At 35.1% G+C, this 20064-nt stretch overlaps 1 protein-coding gene across 1 annotated transcript in view; it reads left to right on the top strand.

The window, feature by feature from the left end:
* The window catches only part of ANKRD31 (ankyrin repeat domain 31), a 139179-nt gene that overhangs the window by 9434 nt on the left and 109681 nt on the right, over nucleotides 1-20064 (top strand). Inside the window, exons 3-7 of the mRNA XM_082374969.1 lie at nucleotides 2816-2922; nucleotides 10376-10416; nucleotides 14177-14253; nucleotides 15774-15817; nucleotides 18570-19190. Coding sequence (XP_082231095.1) covers nucleotides 2816-2922; nucleotides 10376-10416; nucleotides 14177-14253; nucleotides 15774-15817; nucleotides 18570-19190 — 890 coding nt within the window. The remainder of the gene's footprint in view (nucleotides 1-2815; nucleotides 2923-10375; nucleotides 10417-14176; nucleotides 14254-15773; nucleotides 15818-18569; nucleotides 19191-20064) is intronic.

The following is a 20064-nucleotide window of genomic DNA, read 5'->3' as shown; positions in this document are numbered from 1 at the left end:
CTCATATTCTCAAGTCCCATAGTTGGCCCTCCCTATCTGTGGATTGCACATCCACAGATTCCACCAGCCACAGATTGTAAACATAGTGCACGATATGATCTGCGGTTGGTGGAATCTGTGGACGCCATACCCATGGATATGGAGGGCCAAATGTATGTCTACTAAAAAAAATCCTCATTTAAGTGGACCTGTGTAGTTCAAGCCCACTGTAGTTCACAAAGTCTTCACTGTACTTCCTCTCACCTGATACCTGGTGGCAAATTACAGTTTCATCTTGGAGTAGTTTTTCCTACATGTAATTGGAAGGGATAGTGTGTAATATTGGTCTCCAGAATGTGTTCTTATGATATATAAAATGACACTAGGAAGAAGTTAGAGATCTGTTTCAATATTCCAACCAAGTTTTTTCCCTTCCCTTCCCTTTCCTTCCCTTCCCTTCCCTTCCCTTTCCTTCCCTTCCCTTCCCCAAATGGATAGACCTTAATTATTTTTGCTAATTATTAAAAGTATAAAATATTTTTTAAATGTAAAATTATATAATGTAGAAAGTGAAAGATCCCATCCCCTTCTCTTCCCTGTAATTCCACTGCCAACAATTGGCAGTGTTTAGTATTTGTGTTTCTTTCTAGACTTTTGCATACCAATATATATATCTTTTTTCATAATTAGTATTGCACTACATGTATTATTTCTTTGTTATAATGATCTACCTCAGCCTGTTAAATTGCTACTTTTATTCCACTGTATGAATGTACCCTTATATAATGATTTGATTATGTTTGATGTTTCTCAGTATTATATCTTTGCCTCCTTTTCCGATTATTTCCTTAGAGTAACTAGCTAAAGTTAGATTTGCTTTAAAGGATGAGCACATGTCAGACCTTGACATATATTGACCCCTAAAATAGATGACTTTTTCCCTCTAGATCCAACACAGGACATATGCAGTCTTTGCCACACTGGTGAATAAAACATATCTGATTATTTTAATTTGCATTTTTGAAGAATACCAAGGCTAGGCATATTTTAATATTGACCATTTATAGTTTTTTTGTGTGTGTGAATTGCCTTAATGTCTCTTAATTATTCTCGTTTTATTGTTAATTTATAAGAGCATTTTATATATTAAAGACAGCAAAACTTTGTCATATGTACATTGTAAATAGTTTTACCCAGTTTCCTAGTTATCATTTAATGTTATTCATGATATATTTTGTAGTACAGAAATTAAAAATTTTTATATAATAAAATCTGTCAGTCTTTTCTTTCAAGGTTTCTTTTTTCAAACTTAGAAATATTTTACCTATCTCAAGACCATAAAAATATTTTCTTTATCTTTTTTCCATTTATTATATTTACTGTTTTTACTTTTATGTCTTTAATATTTTTAGAATAATTTAACATATGGGCGGTAGGTAGGGTAGGTCTCTAACTTCATTATTTTCAAATGATTGATTGCCCCAGTATTATTTATTGAATTTATTATTTATTTATGTCATCTTGTTGCCACTGTTTAAAATACCATTATTGTTATATATTAAATTCCCAAATATATTATAGGTCTGTTTCCCACTTTTTGTTTTGTTTCACTGATTTATTTGATTATTTCTACTTCTGTGCCATCACTACATTATTTTTATCAGCCTTAGATTTTAGTACATTTCCGTATCTTGGAGGGAACGTATTCTCCTACACAGAGTAGTTGGCTGCAGCATACATCCTAAGCTTCTTTGGTACAAACAGCAAGCTCTTTGGTACAAATAGTATGAGACTTCAGCCACTGTGAGCTTCCAGCTTACCCTCCTTCATATTTTGTCGGTGGGATTTGCTCTGAGCTAGGTGGTTTTCTGGGATTCTGATGGAAGAATTCCATATACTGGTTACTTCTGAGGGAGCCCCTCCTTTTCCTATGATGAGTGACAAGCTGCTAACCAGGGTTTGGTTTCCCTTTAATCCATTCCCATCTTCTAATCTATAGCGAGTATATTTCCTTTTTCCCATTGCTGCTTCAGATTTCTTTTTAAAACTAATTTCTTTGGATTCTTTTTGGGAACTGGGAAGGGAAGAAAAGTTAAATATGGGCTAAATTTGCCATCTTGAAAATTCTGACTCTTCTTGAATAATAGCATTATGAGTTTTAAAAAATGACTTAAAATGAAAAAAGAAAGTGTTCTTTCTAGCAGGGTTTAAGTCTGTACAATTTTCTTTATATATCCTTTGCATTCATTCATCCTGGGACAAAGAAATATCAAGTATTATTTCATTCAGCATTGTGTATACGTTTCTTCTTAAATTTAAAAACCTTGACACATAAAAGTGGCAGTTAGGAAATTATGATTTACAAAATGATTTTTAAATTTTATTTATTTATTTATTATTTATTTTTGTCTGCGTTGGGTCTTTGTTTCTGTGCGCAGACTTTCTCTAGTTGTGGCTAGCAGGGGCCACTCTTGTGGTGCGCGAGCTTCCCTTTGTCGTGGCTCCTCTTGTTGCAGAGCACGGGCTCTAGGCGTGCGGGCTTCAGTAGTTGTGGCACACGGGCTCAGTAGTTGTGGCTCGCGGGCTCTGGAGCACAGACTCGGTAGTTGTGGCGCACAGGCTTAGTTGCTCTGCGGCATGTGGGATCCTCCCAGACCAGGGCTCGAACCTGTGTCCCCTGCATTGGCAGGTGGATTCTTAACCACTGCACCACCAGGGAAGTCCCATACAAGATGATTTTTAATGACATTTTGCAGTGTCTATAAAATCCTTGGGTCATTGTTAAAGCAGAGCAATAAAAATATTGCAAATAATTTATGATTATATTTCATCCTAGGCACATCTCCAGAGATTCAACTTGGATTCAGACTCAGAGAGGATCCACAAGAGCAAATGAATAAAAATCAGATGATGCCTATTCTTAGTGAGGATGCAGTCTTACAGGTATGTAGTATATTGATTAAATACATACTTATTAAAAATTGGTAATGCTATTTGAAATAGGGGCAAATTACTAATGATTAATTCTCTTTGTCTATTATTTTACTTCTTTCTCTTCTTACTCAGTTTTTTCCCTTTTCTTCGCCATTCTGTTTCTTCACCGCAACTTCAGTAAAAGCCAAATGTTTTAGGCCCTGTTTCCTTTATTTATTTCTCTTCCTGGTAGAGATGTGGAATTGAGAAGGTTAAAATAGGCTAAAATAGGATATAATAATTACAGTTTCATCTCCATTGTGTGTCAGAGGTCACCTTAAATTTGTGAAGAAGATACTAGTCTGTGTAGTATAATTTGAAATATGGGCCACTGAAAGACCCTTCTATTGTGTGTGTGTGTGTGAGAGTGCATGTGTGTGGGCACACACTTAGATACACAAATTTTCACTTGTTTCTTTTTAATGCAGTCACCATGGGGAAAGGTAAGGGATGATTCATTTAGCACCTTGGCATAAATAAGTTAGCTAACCAGAGATAACTACAGAGTCTTAAGGAATAGAACGGAGAATACATGTATTTTAATAGGAGAAACTGACAGCAGTTCCAAAGAGTGACCATGTGGGTTTATTTAATATTGTACCTAGGAAGGTGTATCACTTGAATTAAATCTAGTCAAAAGAGTAAAATTCAACACCAAATATTTTTTTAAAGCTGAGATGTCCATATTTAGCTTCTAATAATTTGTTGCAAAATCATTTTTATAACTTCTGATTTAAGAAAAAGAATTTTTTTCCCTTTAGCTTCAGTAACTGTGAAATGGGAAATAAAAATTAACTTTTTTCAATTTACCTGAGAAACATTTACCATGTGAATATTGTACCAGGCTCTAGATTGTACCTCAGAACGGTGATTTTGAAAGCTTGATTACCAAACTTATTTGGATAGTGTTGACTTAAAAAATTGCACAACGTGAGAGTTACGAGGTAAGTTTTATTTGGGGCAAAATGAGCACTGCAGGCCGGGAGACAGCGTTTCAGATAACTCTGAGAAACTGCTCTGAGGAGGCAAGGGGAGGAGCCAGGATAAATTAGGAGTTTTGCAACAAAGGGCAGGTAGTTGGGAACGTCAAAAGATTATTGTTAATTAAAGAAAACCAGATATCTCAAGTTAAGGAATTTAGAGCTTTTCTATGTGTGGGAAGATGCAAGAGTCTGGGCTCGTTGAAATCATTCCTTTGATGTGAACCTCAGCTCTCTGGGGCCAGTATCCTGTATTTTCACATCCTGAGTTTCCTCAGGGCTCACCGCAGGGAGTGGCTGCAGTCTGATGGCTGCTAGATGGCAGGTATTCTTTTCAGCCCTGAATTTCCTCAAGGGCTCACTGGCTCACGTTGGATGGCTGCAATCGTTGATGACTGACATCCTTTGTTTATCGATATGGCAGGAAATATTCCATTTATAAATATTCCATTCCATTTATAAATATTCCATTTATCAGTAGCTTTTTAAAAATATAGACTCTCAGACCCGTATTTGAGTAGAACCTAGGACTGTCCATTTTTCAAAAGCCTCCCAAGTAATTGGTGATGATCAGCTGTTGGAACAATTGCCATAGAGGACTTGAAGAGTTAATGAATGTATCTTTCAAAGATTTTTCATGAGACTGTAACTCAGCCATCTGCTGGTTATGGGCTTGTTGTAAAATTAAGATAAGAAGGATAAATGAAGTACTTGGTATTTGTCCCTCTTTTTTGCCTTCATGGGAATTCATTGGTAGTAAAATAGATATCTCCTTCAACTTTCCACTGCCCACCCCACCCTCACCGTTTTTGTTTACAGTAAGAGTTAGACCATGTTACCAAAGTGTTAAACATCTGTAGCAGATTTTAATTGATATTAGTTTTTAAATTGACAGATGCTGCTTTCACAGTTTTTAATTTTATTCTTTGAAAATAAACCTTTAGAAATTTAACTGTATGAGGAAAATTGATTTTGTCAAATAAATAGAGAGACCAGAAAAGGTGCTTTCCCAGAATTATTTAAAGAAAAAAATACATATTGTCTCACAACTTCAACCTGATTTTAAGTAAATTCTAAATAATTCAGTTACTAAACAGATTTCTAAATAAATTTTCCTTAAAACTCAGATATAATATTGACATTCAACTTCAAAACAAACTATTTTAGAAATGATGAGATTGGGATTGGCACATATACACTACTATGTATAAAATAGATAACTAATGAGAACCTTCTGTTTAGCACAGGGAGCGCTACTCAGTGATCTGTGGTGACCTAAATGGGAAGGAAATCTAAAACAGAAGTGGATATGTGTATATGTATAACTGATTGAGTTTACTGTACAGCAAAAACTAACAGAACATTGTAAAGCAACTATACCGCAATAAAAATTTTTTAAAAAATGATGGAACATTTCAAATAAGGGCAAACTATGAAGAAATAGAGGATCTTTGGTTTGACATGCACTATGCTAATTTTTAAAAACATAAGGAGCAGTCTTTTAAAATATTTCATGCTCATCATTTTTATTGGGTGTTGCTGTACCTTTTCTTGTTCTTTATAGGTGCTATGGCAAGCAGTTTTTAAACTTTACATAGAAATTTTAAAATTTTTGTTTGGAGAGTTTAGTAGTATGTATGGAGAGATAATTGGAGACATTGCTATCAAAATTAGGAGGTATGTTAGTTAATTTTATATGTCAACTTGTCTGGGCCATCAGGTGCCCAGATAGTTGGTCAAACATTATTCTGGGAATTTCTTTGAGGATGTTTTTGAATGAGATTAACGTTTAAATCAGTGGATTTGGGTAAATCAGATTGCCCTCCATAATGTGGGTGGGCCTCATCCAACCAGTTGAAGGCCTATATAGAACAAAAAGACCAGCTTCCCTGAGCAAGAGAGAATTATCCAGCAGACGGCCTTTTGACTTTATCTATACCATCAGCTTTCTTGGGTCTTGAGCCTGATGGCCCACAGTGCAGATCTGGACTTGCCAGTTTCCATAGTTACCTGATCCAGCTCCTTACAATAAATCTCTTTCTATGTATAAACATATCCTGTTAGTTCTGTTTCTCTGGAGAACGCTGACTAATACAGCAGGCATCATTGATCTTACTATAATCAGTTTTTGAATACTGGAAAATACTTGTTTGACAGGGAATAATGATTAATTCAATCTTGTGATTATTACCATCAGGCTGCTTCTTCCATCTTCTACTCTCTGAAATGCTGTCTAAGAGGTATGAATCCAGGTTGAATTTCACTTTCCCTCTCCATTAAGCAGCTTCCACCTTCCACCCTTATCCATATGTAGTGGTGAAATCAGTTAAAATGAACATTTAAGAGAACCTTGAAAGGGAAACAAACAAGCACAGGCTTGTTCGACAACTGTGTAATGGAAGAAGGATCATGGTTGGCAAGACCAGAGCTCATGGAGAGATTATGTATATATATACTGCAGGGTCTTTTATCTTTCTTAATTTATTTTATTGAAGTACAGTTGATTTACAATGTTGTTAATTTCTGCTGTACAGCAAAGTGATTCAGTTATATATATATGTATATACACACACGCACACACGTATTCTTTTTCATATTCTTTTCCATTATGGTTTATCACAGGATATTGAATATAGTTCCCTGTGCTATATAGTAGGACCTTGTTGTTTATCCATTCTATATGTAGTAATTTGCATCCTGCAGGGTCTTTTTAAGCCCCAGTAGGCAGGTAATATTCTCTCTTACTAGCTACCTCTCTGATTCATGAATAGCTGGACCACTCAAATTCAGGGTGAGTTTTCAAAACTTAGGGAACCCCTTGACTCTACTATGCTGATCATTAATGTCGTTGATATCCTTTTCCTGACTCTAACCCATCCTGACCTGCTTTAATTCTTAGGGTCCTAAAATTGCTGTCTCTGCCCAGAGTTGCAATTGCTTAGGAATATTTTGGGAAGGAATGGATGAAAACAGGTCTTTGGCACCTGACTTAGCCAGAGTAAAGATATTTCTCATTCAGTGGTTAAATAACTTTGTGTTTAAGTTGTATTTAGATACTACTCAGTGGAGTTTAAAATTATCATTTTAGCATTTACTAACACTGAAGCAATGTAGAGAGATGGTACCATATGTCCAGATCAAACTCTCTAAAAGACAATCATGTAGATATTTGGAAATAATAAAAAATATTTGTATAGATAACCAAATTTGGCTACCTCAGTCTGAGAGAAAGGTATTTTAAGCAAACGTTATCAATAATTCATCGAGATCACTAAAACGCTGAATATCAGGAATGTGTATTCTGTTCTGCGGAATGTGAGGATAGTTCGTGTGAGACATCTCATGCCTCATGGAGAGCCAAGGTTGGTCAGGCTGATCAGGTTGGCCAGGCTTCCATTTCTCTCCCAGTAATCCATGACTCAGTTGAAGAAAATGATCTCAGATAGTAGAGGATTGTTTTTTGGTTAAGGATATATAAACAGATTTGCTCCTTTCCCAGATCCTCTAAATTAATACAATTAATTTAAACCTTCTTTCACCTCTCACACCCTACCCCCAACAGATTTTTTTTTTTGAATGTCTGCACTTTAATGCCCTCGTAGGGGCAGGAGAAAAATGTCACATGTATCAAAAGCATAGATAGCAATTTGTACCCCTTAAGAAAGAATTGATTGAAGTGTATCCTTACATTTTGTTAATCAACAAATGAACAGCTCCAACCCCCATTATATTCCAAGGCATTACCTCTTGAGGGATATTTCTGCCTATGGAAGAGGAAAAAAAAATCAGCTGTCAGGAGCAAACTTTCTTCTTACTTGCTCTCTTATCTTTTGTATTTTCCATATGTGGGTAGGGTCAAATGAAAAATTAGCCCTCAATGGGAAAATTCACTGATCCTTTAGTAAGATGAATGAAATGAGTGTTACAGATACTTGAATGAATTGCTTTGTGAAGACTCAGAAATACCAAGTAAGTACATAAGCGTACCCTGTTTAATTAATCCTTGGGAATATCTAGGTTTCTTTCTTTCTTTTTTTTTTTTATAAATGTACTTATTTATTTATCGTATTTTTGGCTGTGTTGGCTCTTCGTTGCTGTGCGCGGGTTTTCTCTAGTTGCGGTGAGCGGGGGCTACTCTTTGTTGTGGTGCACGGGCTTCTCACTGCAGTGGCCTCTCGTTGCAGAGCACGGGGTCTAGGCACGCGGGCTTCAGTAGTCGTGGTGCATGGGTTTAGTTGCTCCGCGGCATGTGGGGTCTTCCTGGATCAGGGCTCAAACCCGTGTCCCCTGCATTGGCAGGCAGACTCTTAACCACTGCGCCACCAGGGAAGTCCCTAGGTTTACTTCTTGAAATTCCTTCTTCACTCTGGACCTCTGAGCTTTTTGTAAAGTCTGCTTAGGAAGTATGGATACGTGGAACCAGTGTGATAACCTTGAGCACTATAAGGATGCACTATCAATAAATAACAATGAACATTATTAATTGGAGAGGATTTAAGTTCTCAAATTACTTTGTGTTTTCTTGTTATTATGGCTGTTTCAGTGATCAGAAATGCTTGGAAGTTCAGGCTAATGGCTTTACATATTTTCAGAAAGCTTTATTATTGATCATAGAAACAAACATAGAGGGTCCCCCAAAGAGAGATCTTTTTGTAAAGATCTTCTTTGATACTAATAAGATATTTAAGGTAAGAATTCCTTTTAAAGTGATGAAAGCCAGTGTGCTGTGAAATCTTAAAATGGAAACATTTTATCAGAACATTTTAATCTTTTTTGAAAGGGACACAACAACTTCAGATTTTCTGGCATGACTTGAGAATTAGGCAGAATCCATTAAGCATTTAACGCTGTAACACAAAGGTTGTATGATTTTTGGCCCTCAGTAGAAATATTAGAACTCAGAACCTGACAAGAGTGGCTCATCAGAACCATTATGGATTAATGAACTAAGAAAAGGGAAATACTAGGAATAAAAAGAAGGAACACTCCCTTTCTCTTTACCTAAGTTCCACAAATTCTTTTACAGAAAGAAATTAAAACAAAATACTAAACATAAGAGCCAAACCTATAAAACTCTTAGAAGAAAACATAGGGGGAAAGTATCATGACATTCAATTTGGTGATGATTTCTTGGATATGAAACCATAAGCAACAAAATAAAAAATAGATAAGCTAGACTTCATGAAAATTAAAAACCTATGTGCATCAAAGGACACTATCAACAGAGTGAAAAGATAACTCAAAGAAAGGGAGAAAATATTATTTGTAAATCATATATCTGATAAGGGATTGATACACAGAGTATATGGAGACTCTTATAACTCAACAACAGCAAACAACTGATTAAAAAATGGGCAAAGGACATAAATCGACATTTAGTAAACAAGATGTAGGGAATTCCCGGGCGGTCCAGTGGTTAGGACTTGGCGCTTTCAGTGCTGGGACCCAGGTTTGATCCTTGGTCGGGGAACTAAAATCCCACAAGCCACGCAGCGTGGCCAAAAAAAAAAAGAGACATACAAATGGCTAATAAGCACATGAAAAGATACTCAGCATCTTTAAGCATTATGGAAATGCACATCAGAACCATGATGAGATACCATCTCACACTCATCAGGATGGCTATTACCAAAACAAAATAACAAGTATTGATGAGAATATGGAAAAATTGGAATTCTTGCTCATTGCTGGTGGGAAATGTAGAATGAAATGGTACAGCTGTTATGGAAAATGGTATAGTGATTCCTCAAAAAATTAAACATATAATTACCATATGATCCAGAAATTCCACTTCTGGTTATATACCCAAAATAAGTGAAAGCAGGGGCTCGAAAATATATTTTTACACCCACACTCATAGACGCATTACTCACAATAGCCAAAAGGTGGAAGCAACCCAGTTGTCCATTAATAGATGAGTAGGTAAATCAAATGTGGTACATACATACAATGGAATATTATTTAGCCTGAGAAAGGAAAGAAATGCTGATACATGCTACAACAAGGATGAACCTTGAAGACATCATTACTAAGTGAAATAAGCCAGTCACAAAAGGACAATATTGTATGATTACTTTTATATGAGGCACTTAGAGTAGTCAAAACAGAGACAGAAAGTAGAATCATGGTTGCCAGGGGTTGGGAGAGGAGTAAATGGGGAGTTAGTGTTTAAATAGGTATGGAGTTTCAGTTAGGGAAAATGAAAAAGTTCTGGAAATGGATGTTGGTGTTGATTGTACATCAATGGGAATGTACATAATGCCACAGAACTGTACATTTTTAAATGGTCAAAACGGTAAATTTTATGTGATATATATTTTACCACAATAAAAAAAGATACTAAGAAAGAATAGCATAAGAATTATCTTAAATGTTAAATTTTTAGCTTGTTGCATTAGCTTAGTATTCCTCAGTTGGAAAAAACTACTGTTTTTTCTTTCTAGCAACCTCAAGATGAAATGGAACAAAATGAAGCTCCGTTACAGTAAGTATAATGATTTTTGGCATTATTATATTATAGATATTTTTTGTCATTTTAAACATATAAAATAAGTGTTCTTTTTCTTAAGAGTTTGAGTTATTGTATATTTTTGAATAATTGTCCCTTTAGCAGCATAAATATGTTATTTTACAAACATTGTAGATAAGTTTCATTTCATGAGAATGACTGAATCAGATTAAGTTGATTCTCTAATATTACTTAAAAAGCAAATTTATAGCATAGCATGAGGGAAGAATTTGTAGAGCTTATTGAAATTAGACTTTCAAAGAACTATTATACTTAAAGAGACCTTATCCTTTCAATTTTTTTTAAAACAATGGTTCTCAAAGTAAAGCCTGTGGACCCCCTGGGAGTCCCTGAGGCTCTTTCCAGAGGATCTGTGAGGTCAAAACTATTTTCATAATAATGCTAACACATTATTTGCCTATTTCATGGTATTGACATTTGCACTTACAGTGCTAAAGCAAATGGTGGATAAAAAGCTGGAGCCTTAGTAGGAATCAGGGCAGTGGCACCAAATAGGACTAGTGGTCACCGTATTTTTCACAGCCATGTACTAGCGGTTTAAAAAAAAAAAGCCAGTTTTACTTACTGCATTTGATGAAGCAGAAAAGTTATTAGTTTTATTAAGTTTCTACCCTTGAATATATATCTTTTTACACTTCTGTGTAAAGTGTGATAGTTGTCTTAAGAAGAGCACTTGTGCACTTGTTTGAGTTATAAGATTTGTAAAAAAAAAACTAGTTTCACCTTTCTTTTTTTTTTTATAAATTTATTTATTTATTTATTTTTGGCTGCGTTGGGTCTTCGTTGCTGCGTGCAGGCTTTTCTCTACTTGCAGCAAGCGGGGACCACTCTCCCCTGCGGTGAGCGAGCTTCTCATTGCGGTGGCCTCTCCCGTTGTGGAGCACGGGCTCTAGACATGCGGGCTTCAGTAGTTGTGGCATGTGGGCTCAGTAATTGTGGCTCGCGGGCTCTAGAGCACAGGCTCAGCAGTTGTGGTGCATGGGCTTAGTTGCTCCACGGCATGTGGGATCTTCCCGGACCAGGGCTCGAACCCGTGTCCCCTGCATTGGCAAGCGGATTCTTAACCACTGCGCCACCAGGGAAGTCCCATCACCTTTCTTTTTAACTTGAAAGAATAACTGACAAACTGGTTATTCACAATGGAGTATATGGCAGACATTTTCTTGAACTTTCTGGTAAGATCAGTGGAAGTATTTACAAAGGTGACCTTTTTGAGATTTTTATGATGAAATAAATCAATATAGGGAAGACCTGCATAACTCAGCAAATCAGTATTTTCTGAAAGACCAATGCATAATGTCACAGCATCACCCACAGACAAGTAAAAGATCCATTCAAAGTGCAACGTAGACCAATATAAAAGTTCATTGATCTTGTTTCAATTTTCACATTTCCAGTAACCTTTAAGGAAATTATTGCTTTTAGAGTTTTGGTATGTTATCTAAAAAGAATATGCAATATTATCCAAAAAGGCTGCTAAAGTCCTCCTTCCTTTTCCAACTGCATATCTATGTGAGGCCAGATTTTTGTAATATACTTCAAATAAAAAAATATATCATAAAAGATGGAATATGTTGTAGCAGTTCAGATGGCAGCTGTCTTGCATTAAGCCATACATTAAAAAGATTTTTTAAAATGTGAAACAGTGCCACTTTCTCACTAAATTTTTTTTCATTTTGAAAAATGCAGAAATGTTTCATAACAGTATATTAATATATTGGATTATTACTGTTACTTAAAAATTAATGATTATTTAGCATTTTTCTCCATTTTAATTTCTAATATGTAAATATAAATAAATAGAAGCCACATGAACAAAAGCTCTTTGAGTTCCTAAGTTTTAAGAGTGTAAAGGAGTCCAAAGACCAAAAGTTTGAGAATCACTATTTTAAAATAATCCTTTTACTGAATGTGTCAGCAGTATAAGTTCATCTACAGAAATGGAAAAAGAGAAAAGACTAAGAAAGACTAATGCAGCATCCATGGTCTCACAGCCTGGAGAGAACCATTGTTAACATTTTGGTACATTTTATTTTAGGCTTTCTATATATTTTTGTTTTGTTCATATTTTCTACAAAATTGGGATTATTCTGCAGATACTTTTGTTTCCTGTTTTTTTTTTTTTCTTTCTTTCTTTCTTTTTTTTTTGGCCACACCACGCAGCTTGTGGGATCTTGGTTCCCTGACCAGGGATCAAACCCATGCCCCCTGCAGTGGAAGCCCAGCCTCCTAACCACTGGACAGCCAGGGAATTCCCCCTGTTTTCAAATTTTAAGTAGTGTTTATCATAATTATTATTTCACATCATTAATATTTTTTAAAAACATGAATTTTAATGACCTCATAATATTTCATTGTATAACTTACTATACTGTAATTCATTTAATCATTTCTCTAATATTGGACATGCATGTTGTTTGCAGTCTTGCCTAATATAAATAATTATTTTTTAATAACTTAGATGAAAGTTTGCTCTATTTTCAAAACTTCTGTGATAAATTCTCTTTTATAATTAAGGAAAAAATTCTGTTGATTCAGACTACGATTTTGTTTTATTTTAAATCAGCTTGTACTCAAAGAATCATGTTTTAGGAAAAAAATGGCATTCTTTTCTATTTGCCTCATAGAAATTATTCTATACGAGCAGTTTCATTTTCAAGATAGCTTATACTGATCACTTCTATTTTTTTAGGCAGGAGAGAATGATCAATTTATTATTCTTGCTTAGGATTCAAGTAGCTTTGCCTGGTTCATAAAAACTGTTCTTAAAACAACTGGAACAAGAGGCTTTTTTTTTTAAAGGAAGATATCTTGATTGCATTTGTATAGTAAATTAGATTGAGAAAAAAATAGTTAAATGATTGCTTTTCTTCAATCAACTTTTTTTAAACATCTTTATTGGAGTATAATTGCTTTACAGTGTTGTGTTAGTTTCTGCTGTATAACAAAGTGAATCAGCTATACATATACATATATCCCCATATCCCCTCCCTATTGCGTCTCCCTCCCACCCTCCTTATCCCACCCCTCTACGTGGTCACAAAGCACGGAGCTGATCTCCCTGTGCCGTGCAGCTGCTTCCCACTAGCTATCTATTTTACATTTGGTAGTGTATATATGCCAACGCTACTTTCTTACTTCGTCCCAGCTTACATTCAACTTTTAATTATCCCAGGGTAGATGATCAAAATTGTAGATTAGGCATGACCTTTATTTTGCTCTCAACCTCTTCCCTTCAGTAGTTCCTACCTTTTTTTCCCCTGCTGTGAAATACAAAAAAGGTAAATAATGTCTGAGAATTTTCTCATGAGTGACTTTCACTTACATCTCAAGCTATAATGACAAACTTTCAGTGTATTTGAGGATTTAAGTAGTCAAGCTTCATAAATTAGGACCAATTTTTCTCTCACTCCACCTTTCTATTTGGTAGACAGTCATCTCCAAAGCTACTTTCAGAACTAAATGTAGTTTAGCTTGTCTACACTCCTAAAGTTCATTCCTTAATTTTTTGGCTCTCTCCATTTTTGCAGCCATTTGAAATTTAAATGTTAACAAATTGCTAGTAATTGGAGCAAAAAAAGATGATCCTATTTGAAATTCCTTTAAATTAAAAAGAAGTTTAAATTGTATCTGAATGAGAAATAGTGGGGGTTTTTCCATTTGAAAATTTATATGTATTTATTAATTAATTGATTGGTTTTTTTTTTTTTTTTAGGATTAGAAAAAGTTGTCCAGTGTTCACTGTGTCATTTCCCCAGGCTGAACTTTCACTGAACCACCAGAGTATTCAAGGTACACTTTTATGAGTAGAGTCATATAAAGTGAATTTGTCTTTGCCTAAAAATAGAAGGCTTAGTTAGATATGGATTTATTTACAACTAGGCTGATCTACTGTACATTGCTACCATACATTTTTACATATGAAATCAGTGTTGCTCTTGACCTTGGAATCATGATGCTTAAAGTTGCCCATATGCAAAGAGCTCAGGTGCAGTCAATACCTACTCCTCCACATCTACTTTTTTGACTTGTAATTTGGGGGCTTAAATTTGAAAACAATGTTTGTTTTCTCTATTCATAGCATTCTTAATATGTATGTCATGTCTTTCTTGACTGGCAGTTAGGCAGGCCATTTACTTGATTTCAGCTGTATTAGAGGGTAGCTGTCTTTCACTTTGAAGTGCCTCCTATGTATGTTGTATGACAGTGTAGTAAATATTCTTAGTGGTCATTGAAACTTTGTATTACGAGAAAAGGCACAAGGACATGATACTTGAAATGGAAAAGCTAAGTTTTAAAATCTCTGTCTTCTGATCTGTTGCTACTACAACAATAGCAGTACCACTTATGCCATCACCAACTCTTGCATGCACTCCTAGTGCCTGGATTTTGGTCTGTAATATTATTTATTCATTATTTTAACAAATATTTATTGAGCCTGCTAAGTGCCAGGTGTATGGGTGCTATGGGTGTACAAATGCCAAGGAAACCAGGGATCCTAAAAGGATAGCTGATCTGTCTTGGAGCTTGAAGATATTAGGATGGATCTGAAAATCTTACCATTGTTGGAAGACAAAAATGCTTTCAAGGATGTCAGGGGGCAGTGCTAAAAGGATAAAGAGCTAGGTCAATTGTGCTCCCACTGGCCAACCTGTGACAAATTAGCTGGGGAACAAAACTAACATGATTTTGGTTCATGGAAATAAGTTTGTGAAAAAAAAACATGAGTTCATAATGATACTCAAAAAATGTTAGTAGTGTTCAAAAGGTAGTCTCAATACAGGAAAAAAAAGCAACTATAGTAGAATGTTTAAAATTTTTTAATGACTTTAAGAAATAGAGACTTGTTGATACATGTACCTTTAAGACATCTCCTGATTCCTTTTGGCCGCTACATGAATGTTCCTTTTTATGCCTAACTCAACAGCATGAATTCATTTAAATTCTGTTACCTATAATGGAGATGATAATGACACAGAGAAAGTAGATATGATTTTTCCATGTAGTTGCAAATACTTAGGATAACTCAGCCAAAGTAGAGAGGTTGGTTTTTAACTAAACTAATTCCAAACAATTATAATATTACCTGGCTTCATGTGAAATATTTTTTTAAGGAATGGAAGAATTTCATAATTTTATTGCCAACATACTTTTATATCATAAATTGGTATAATATTTATTAAATATTTGATATATCACATGAATGTTTGAGGGAGTCATTTCAAGTTATATGATTAAGAAATGCTGAGTGAGACAATATGTTTTAATGCTTTAATAAAACTGGAATGAAAACATACAATGTTATCTTCTAGGACCTGAGGCTGAAGATCCTAAAGTGTTAACACACCCAGAAAAGGTTGGTCTGTATAATAGAAATTAGCTATTCAAATCTTGGGTTTAGATTTTTTTTAAAACATTATATTGATTAAAGTATCAAGCTCATTTAAGTTTTCCCCTAGGCAGGAATATGACTAAACCATTTCAATAGATAGAATTGTGTAACAACCCATTTCAGTGTTTTTGGTTTTTTTTAAGGGGAATAATTTTCCAGTACTTTTCTCGTAAACTCTTGTAAATCTGTCTTTGGAATAAAGCAGGCTTTCACTGTTCACAGGTTTTTTTGTGAGTTGCAAAAAATTTTCCCCTGCATTCCCGCATTCAATCTGGGCTGCCACAGACAGACAGAAAGCACAAGGACACTTTTCTTACATCTGTAGTGGAGACCCATTTCAGTATTTATTCTTCCTTATCTCTGATGAAAGAGAATTTTCTTGATCTGTGTTTCTTATCTAGCATTATAAGTCTTTTATTCTTTATCTAGAGGAGAAGCATATAATTTAATATCAAACTAGTTGCTGAGATGATATAGCGAAAATGCCTTCTGTTGCTTTGTCTATTACCCTTGTTCCTTTAATATTTCCTGCTGGATACTGCTTTCCCATCTTCCAGTTACTAATCAGTAACCATGTAGTGAGTGCTTGTTTTGGCTTTGCTTTCTGCTTGGTGCTATGGGAAATCAGAGGACTATAAGATTGTCTCTGCCCGTAACAGACTCCAACAATCAAGGACCTCCCCAGGCCAACCCTGTCATACACCTGTACCTTACTTCATCTCAGGTATACCTTACACATTCCCACCTCCATGCCTTTGTTTAGGTCAGGAGCCAGAAAGCAAGGGAAAGAGCATAAAATTTGGAACCACATAGGTTGTGTTCCAAGGGCAAGTGTGTCATTTACATGTATAATATACGGAAAGTGATACTCATTTTTTAGGATTATAGTGAGGACTGAGAGCAGTGATGGCTCACGGTGTTTGGTACCTAGTTGGTGCTTAAGAAATACGTGTTTTTCCTTCTTTTACGCCTTCACAAATCATTAATTTCTGGCTTAAGTTCCTTCTCCTCTTTGGATCTGTCTCAGATGACTGTGGTGATCTTGACCAAAGTAATTGCTCCCTCTTTAACATTGCTTATTCACTATGTCAGTATTTCCCTATCACTTGGCTCCTGTGACATTAATAGATCTTCTGAGAATGAAGGATTTTTTTGAACAAAGAAGTTTAGAGAACACTGTATCCTAAAGTCTCCTCAAAGATTTATAGTGCACGTTTTGTAAAGTCTTGTAGTAAATAAACCTTTTTAACTTTGTTTAACCGAGCATTTCAGGCAATCTTGAAAACCCTTCACTGCCTCCCTTTCTTTCCCCCCAGAAAACTTATTCTTGTAACACTAGGGCTATGGTTTATGCCATTCATTTGAGTTCATGCAGTGTTTTTGACATTATTTATAGTTTACTTAATGTCTTATGTATTAATGCCTTCAATCTTAATTTAGGAATTAAGTTCCTTTAGGGCAGAGTTAAATATATATATATATATATATATATATATATATATATACTTTATTAGATCTAAGGCCTTGAATTTAGTAGATATAAGGACTTCAGATAAGAGGGAGATCTTGAACATGACTTCAAGAATGGATAGGATCCAGTTCTTCAATTCCTTCTAAATTTCTTGTATCTTTCTGAGCAAATTATAGTTTGCATTGCTAATAAATAAATATATCTTATTAAACTCTGGATGCTATGTACAGAGAGTATAAATGGTGGCAGGTAGAAAAGGAAGAGAGGGAGAATAAAATGTTTTTCACTTCCCTTATTCAAATCAAATCATAGTATTAGAGGGCTTACAAGTTACAGTGCATTCTGGCAGAGTGATGTGTCAGTGAAGGTGGATTTGATTTTTAGAAACAGGCAAAAGTCACTGAAACCCATTCTGTTATTTAAGGTCAAGCAAATTAACAGTTTTAAATGTTGAAAAAAAGTTAGTGCCGTTAAGTTATTGAGACTGATTTTCTTGAATGGCTTATAAACAATATTGAAAGTGCTTTCAAAAGAGGAAGTCTAATAATATTTTGATTATTGGAAATATTGAGAGAACAGGTATGACCTATTAAGGTGACGTCTTTGAAAATAATAGTCATTTTGTGTTTTGTAGTTTTGTGTTTTTTGTTTAAAACAACCACAAGTCAGAACCATTGATTTATAGCCAGAGCTTGTAATATTTACATAGAACTGTTTTCATTTCTCCTTTTCTCCTCCCTGACCACCTGTCCTTTGGCCTTTTTACATCACATTTACATATGCATACAGAGGTGGGGAATAAAAAGAAGGTGAAACTATACCAATTTTGTTCCTGGTTAATTAATAAAATTCAATAGGGATTTTTAACAAGGGAGAATTTTTCAACTATTAACTGCAGTGAAGTTTTTAGATTATCTGTTAATTTAACTATCCATGTTATCTCTGCCTCTTCCCTTAGCCCAGATAATTTAAACTTAGCTGAATAGATAATTTGCCATCTGTAATTATGGCCCGGCCAATTTTACCCTTGGTCTACTATTAAATGTTTAACCATGTGTTCACAGTCATTAGTAATTTGGTATAGGAAAGTAATAAAGAGTATTTTTATTTATGGAAGGGAGGAAAGTTGATAAAGCTTTTTGGTGGTGACTTAGCAACATGATGAACTAGAAAACTATAACATTTTCATTTTAAACACTTTTTTGTATATGTAATAATGATGTAAATTCTATTTGGAATATACAGGAACTAAGTAGAGACAGAGACTCTCCTGAAATAAGCCTTCTCTCAAGTACCACTATTAAAGAATTTGATACATTTGCTATAAAGGAGAACTCATTAATAGAGCCAGAGAAGGAGCCTAGCAAGGAAGTCACATTGACCATGACTTCTGAAGAAACCAAAGATGAAGAAAGCTCTCTTGAAACTTTTGTGTCTGCCTTAGAAAAGTTACTGACATCACCAGAAATCACCCAGGAGGAAAGACCGATTAGAATAATGAGTGATTTTGAACGTGGAGAGTTGATGAACCCATTGAACAATTCTTCGAGTTCCATATCAATACCTTTGACATGTCACAAAGATTTACTAGAAAGCTCAAAGGATGATGCATTGCCAGCTGAGTCGTTAGCAGCCTTAAACACGTTGTCAGAAGCCAAGGTGGAACCCATCTGTCACAGAAAAGAGGGAGATATCAGTCTCAGTGCTGGAAATGAATGTTTAGGAGTGGAGCCCAATATGTCTCAGACTGATGAAGATTGTACACAAATAGCAGAGGTGAATTTTGAGACTCTTTGTTCTACTCAACAATTTGAACAAGATTCCAAGTTAGGTGAGCTACAGGACAAGCATCTTTCAGTGCAGCAAGTAAGTGCAAGTATGAGTCTATGATTTTGCCTTTTATAGTGACCTTTAACAAGCCTTCATTGCCCATATACCTTATTTTAAATTCAAACCTTCTACCCAAATACCAACACTCAGAAGATACTTTTTGACTTTGAAGCATATAGTTACCTTTTTCGAGGTTCCCGGAGTAGAGTTTTCAAGGGGTTAAAAGTTAAAATAGATAAGTTTCTCCTCTGAAAACCTGAGAAGATATATCATCATTACATTGCTTATATAGAAGAAGGAAAAAATTTGTTACCAGAATTTTCCCGGTTAGCTCAGAAAATCACTATGTCTGCCTGGGTGCAGAGTAGAGATAAGATACCCCACATCAGTTTCTAGTTGGAAGTAAAATATATGCAATTGGACTGCCAGGAGAGGGAGAAAATTATGCCTGGCTTCAGTACAACTTTGCATACTGTGTCTGAGGATACTGTCAGGTGACACAGTTCTTGGGTTTAGAATTCCTGGACTATTATGCTTGGAGACCCTGGAGTGGCCTATCACTTGCCAAGTCCCTTTTTCATGTTGACAGTTTTTTTCTTTTTAAAAATAATCTTTATTTTTCCCTGATTATAATAGTAACACATCCTCATTATAATAAAAAAGTCAAACATTACAGTAAGAGGAAGTCTCCCACAATTCCACTTTCCAGAGATAATCATTGTTAACAGTTTGCTGCATGTCTCCATTTTTTTCTATGCATATTCTATGTAAGTTTATTTTATATAAATGGGATTATATTATACATAATACTTTGCAACTTGTTTTAAAAATTTAATAATACATCGTGGTTATCTTTCTGTGTCAACAAATGTAGCACTATTTAGATCTTTCTACTTGTTGAATGATATTC

The sequence above is a fragment of the Balaenoptera borealis genome, assembly GCF_965194805.1.
Source record: "Balaenoptera borealis genome assembly, chromosome: 2".
Lineage (NCBI taxonomy): Eukaryota > Metazoa > Chordata > Mammalia > Artiodactyla > Balaenopteridae > Balaenoptera > Balaenoptera borealis.
The sequence above is the reverse complement of the archived record's forward strand: the minus strand, read 5'-3'. Positions and strand labels throughout refer to the sequence as shown.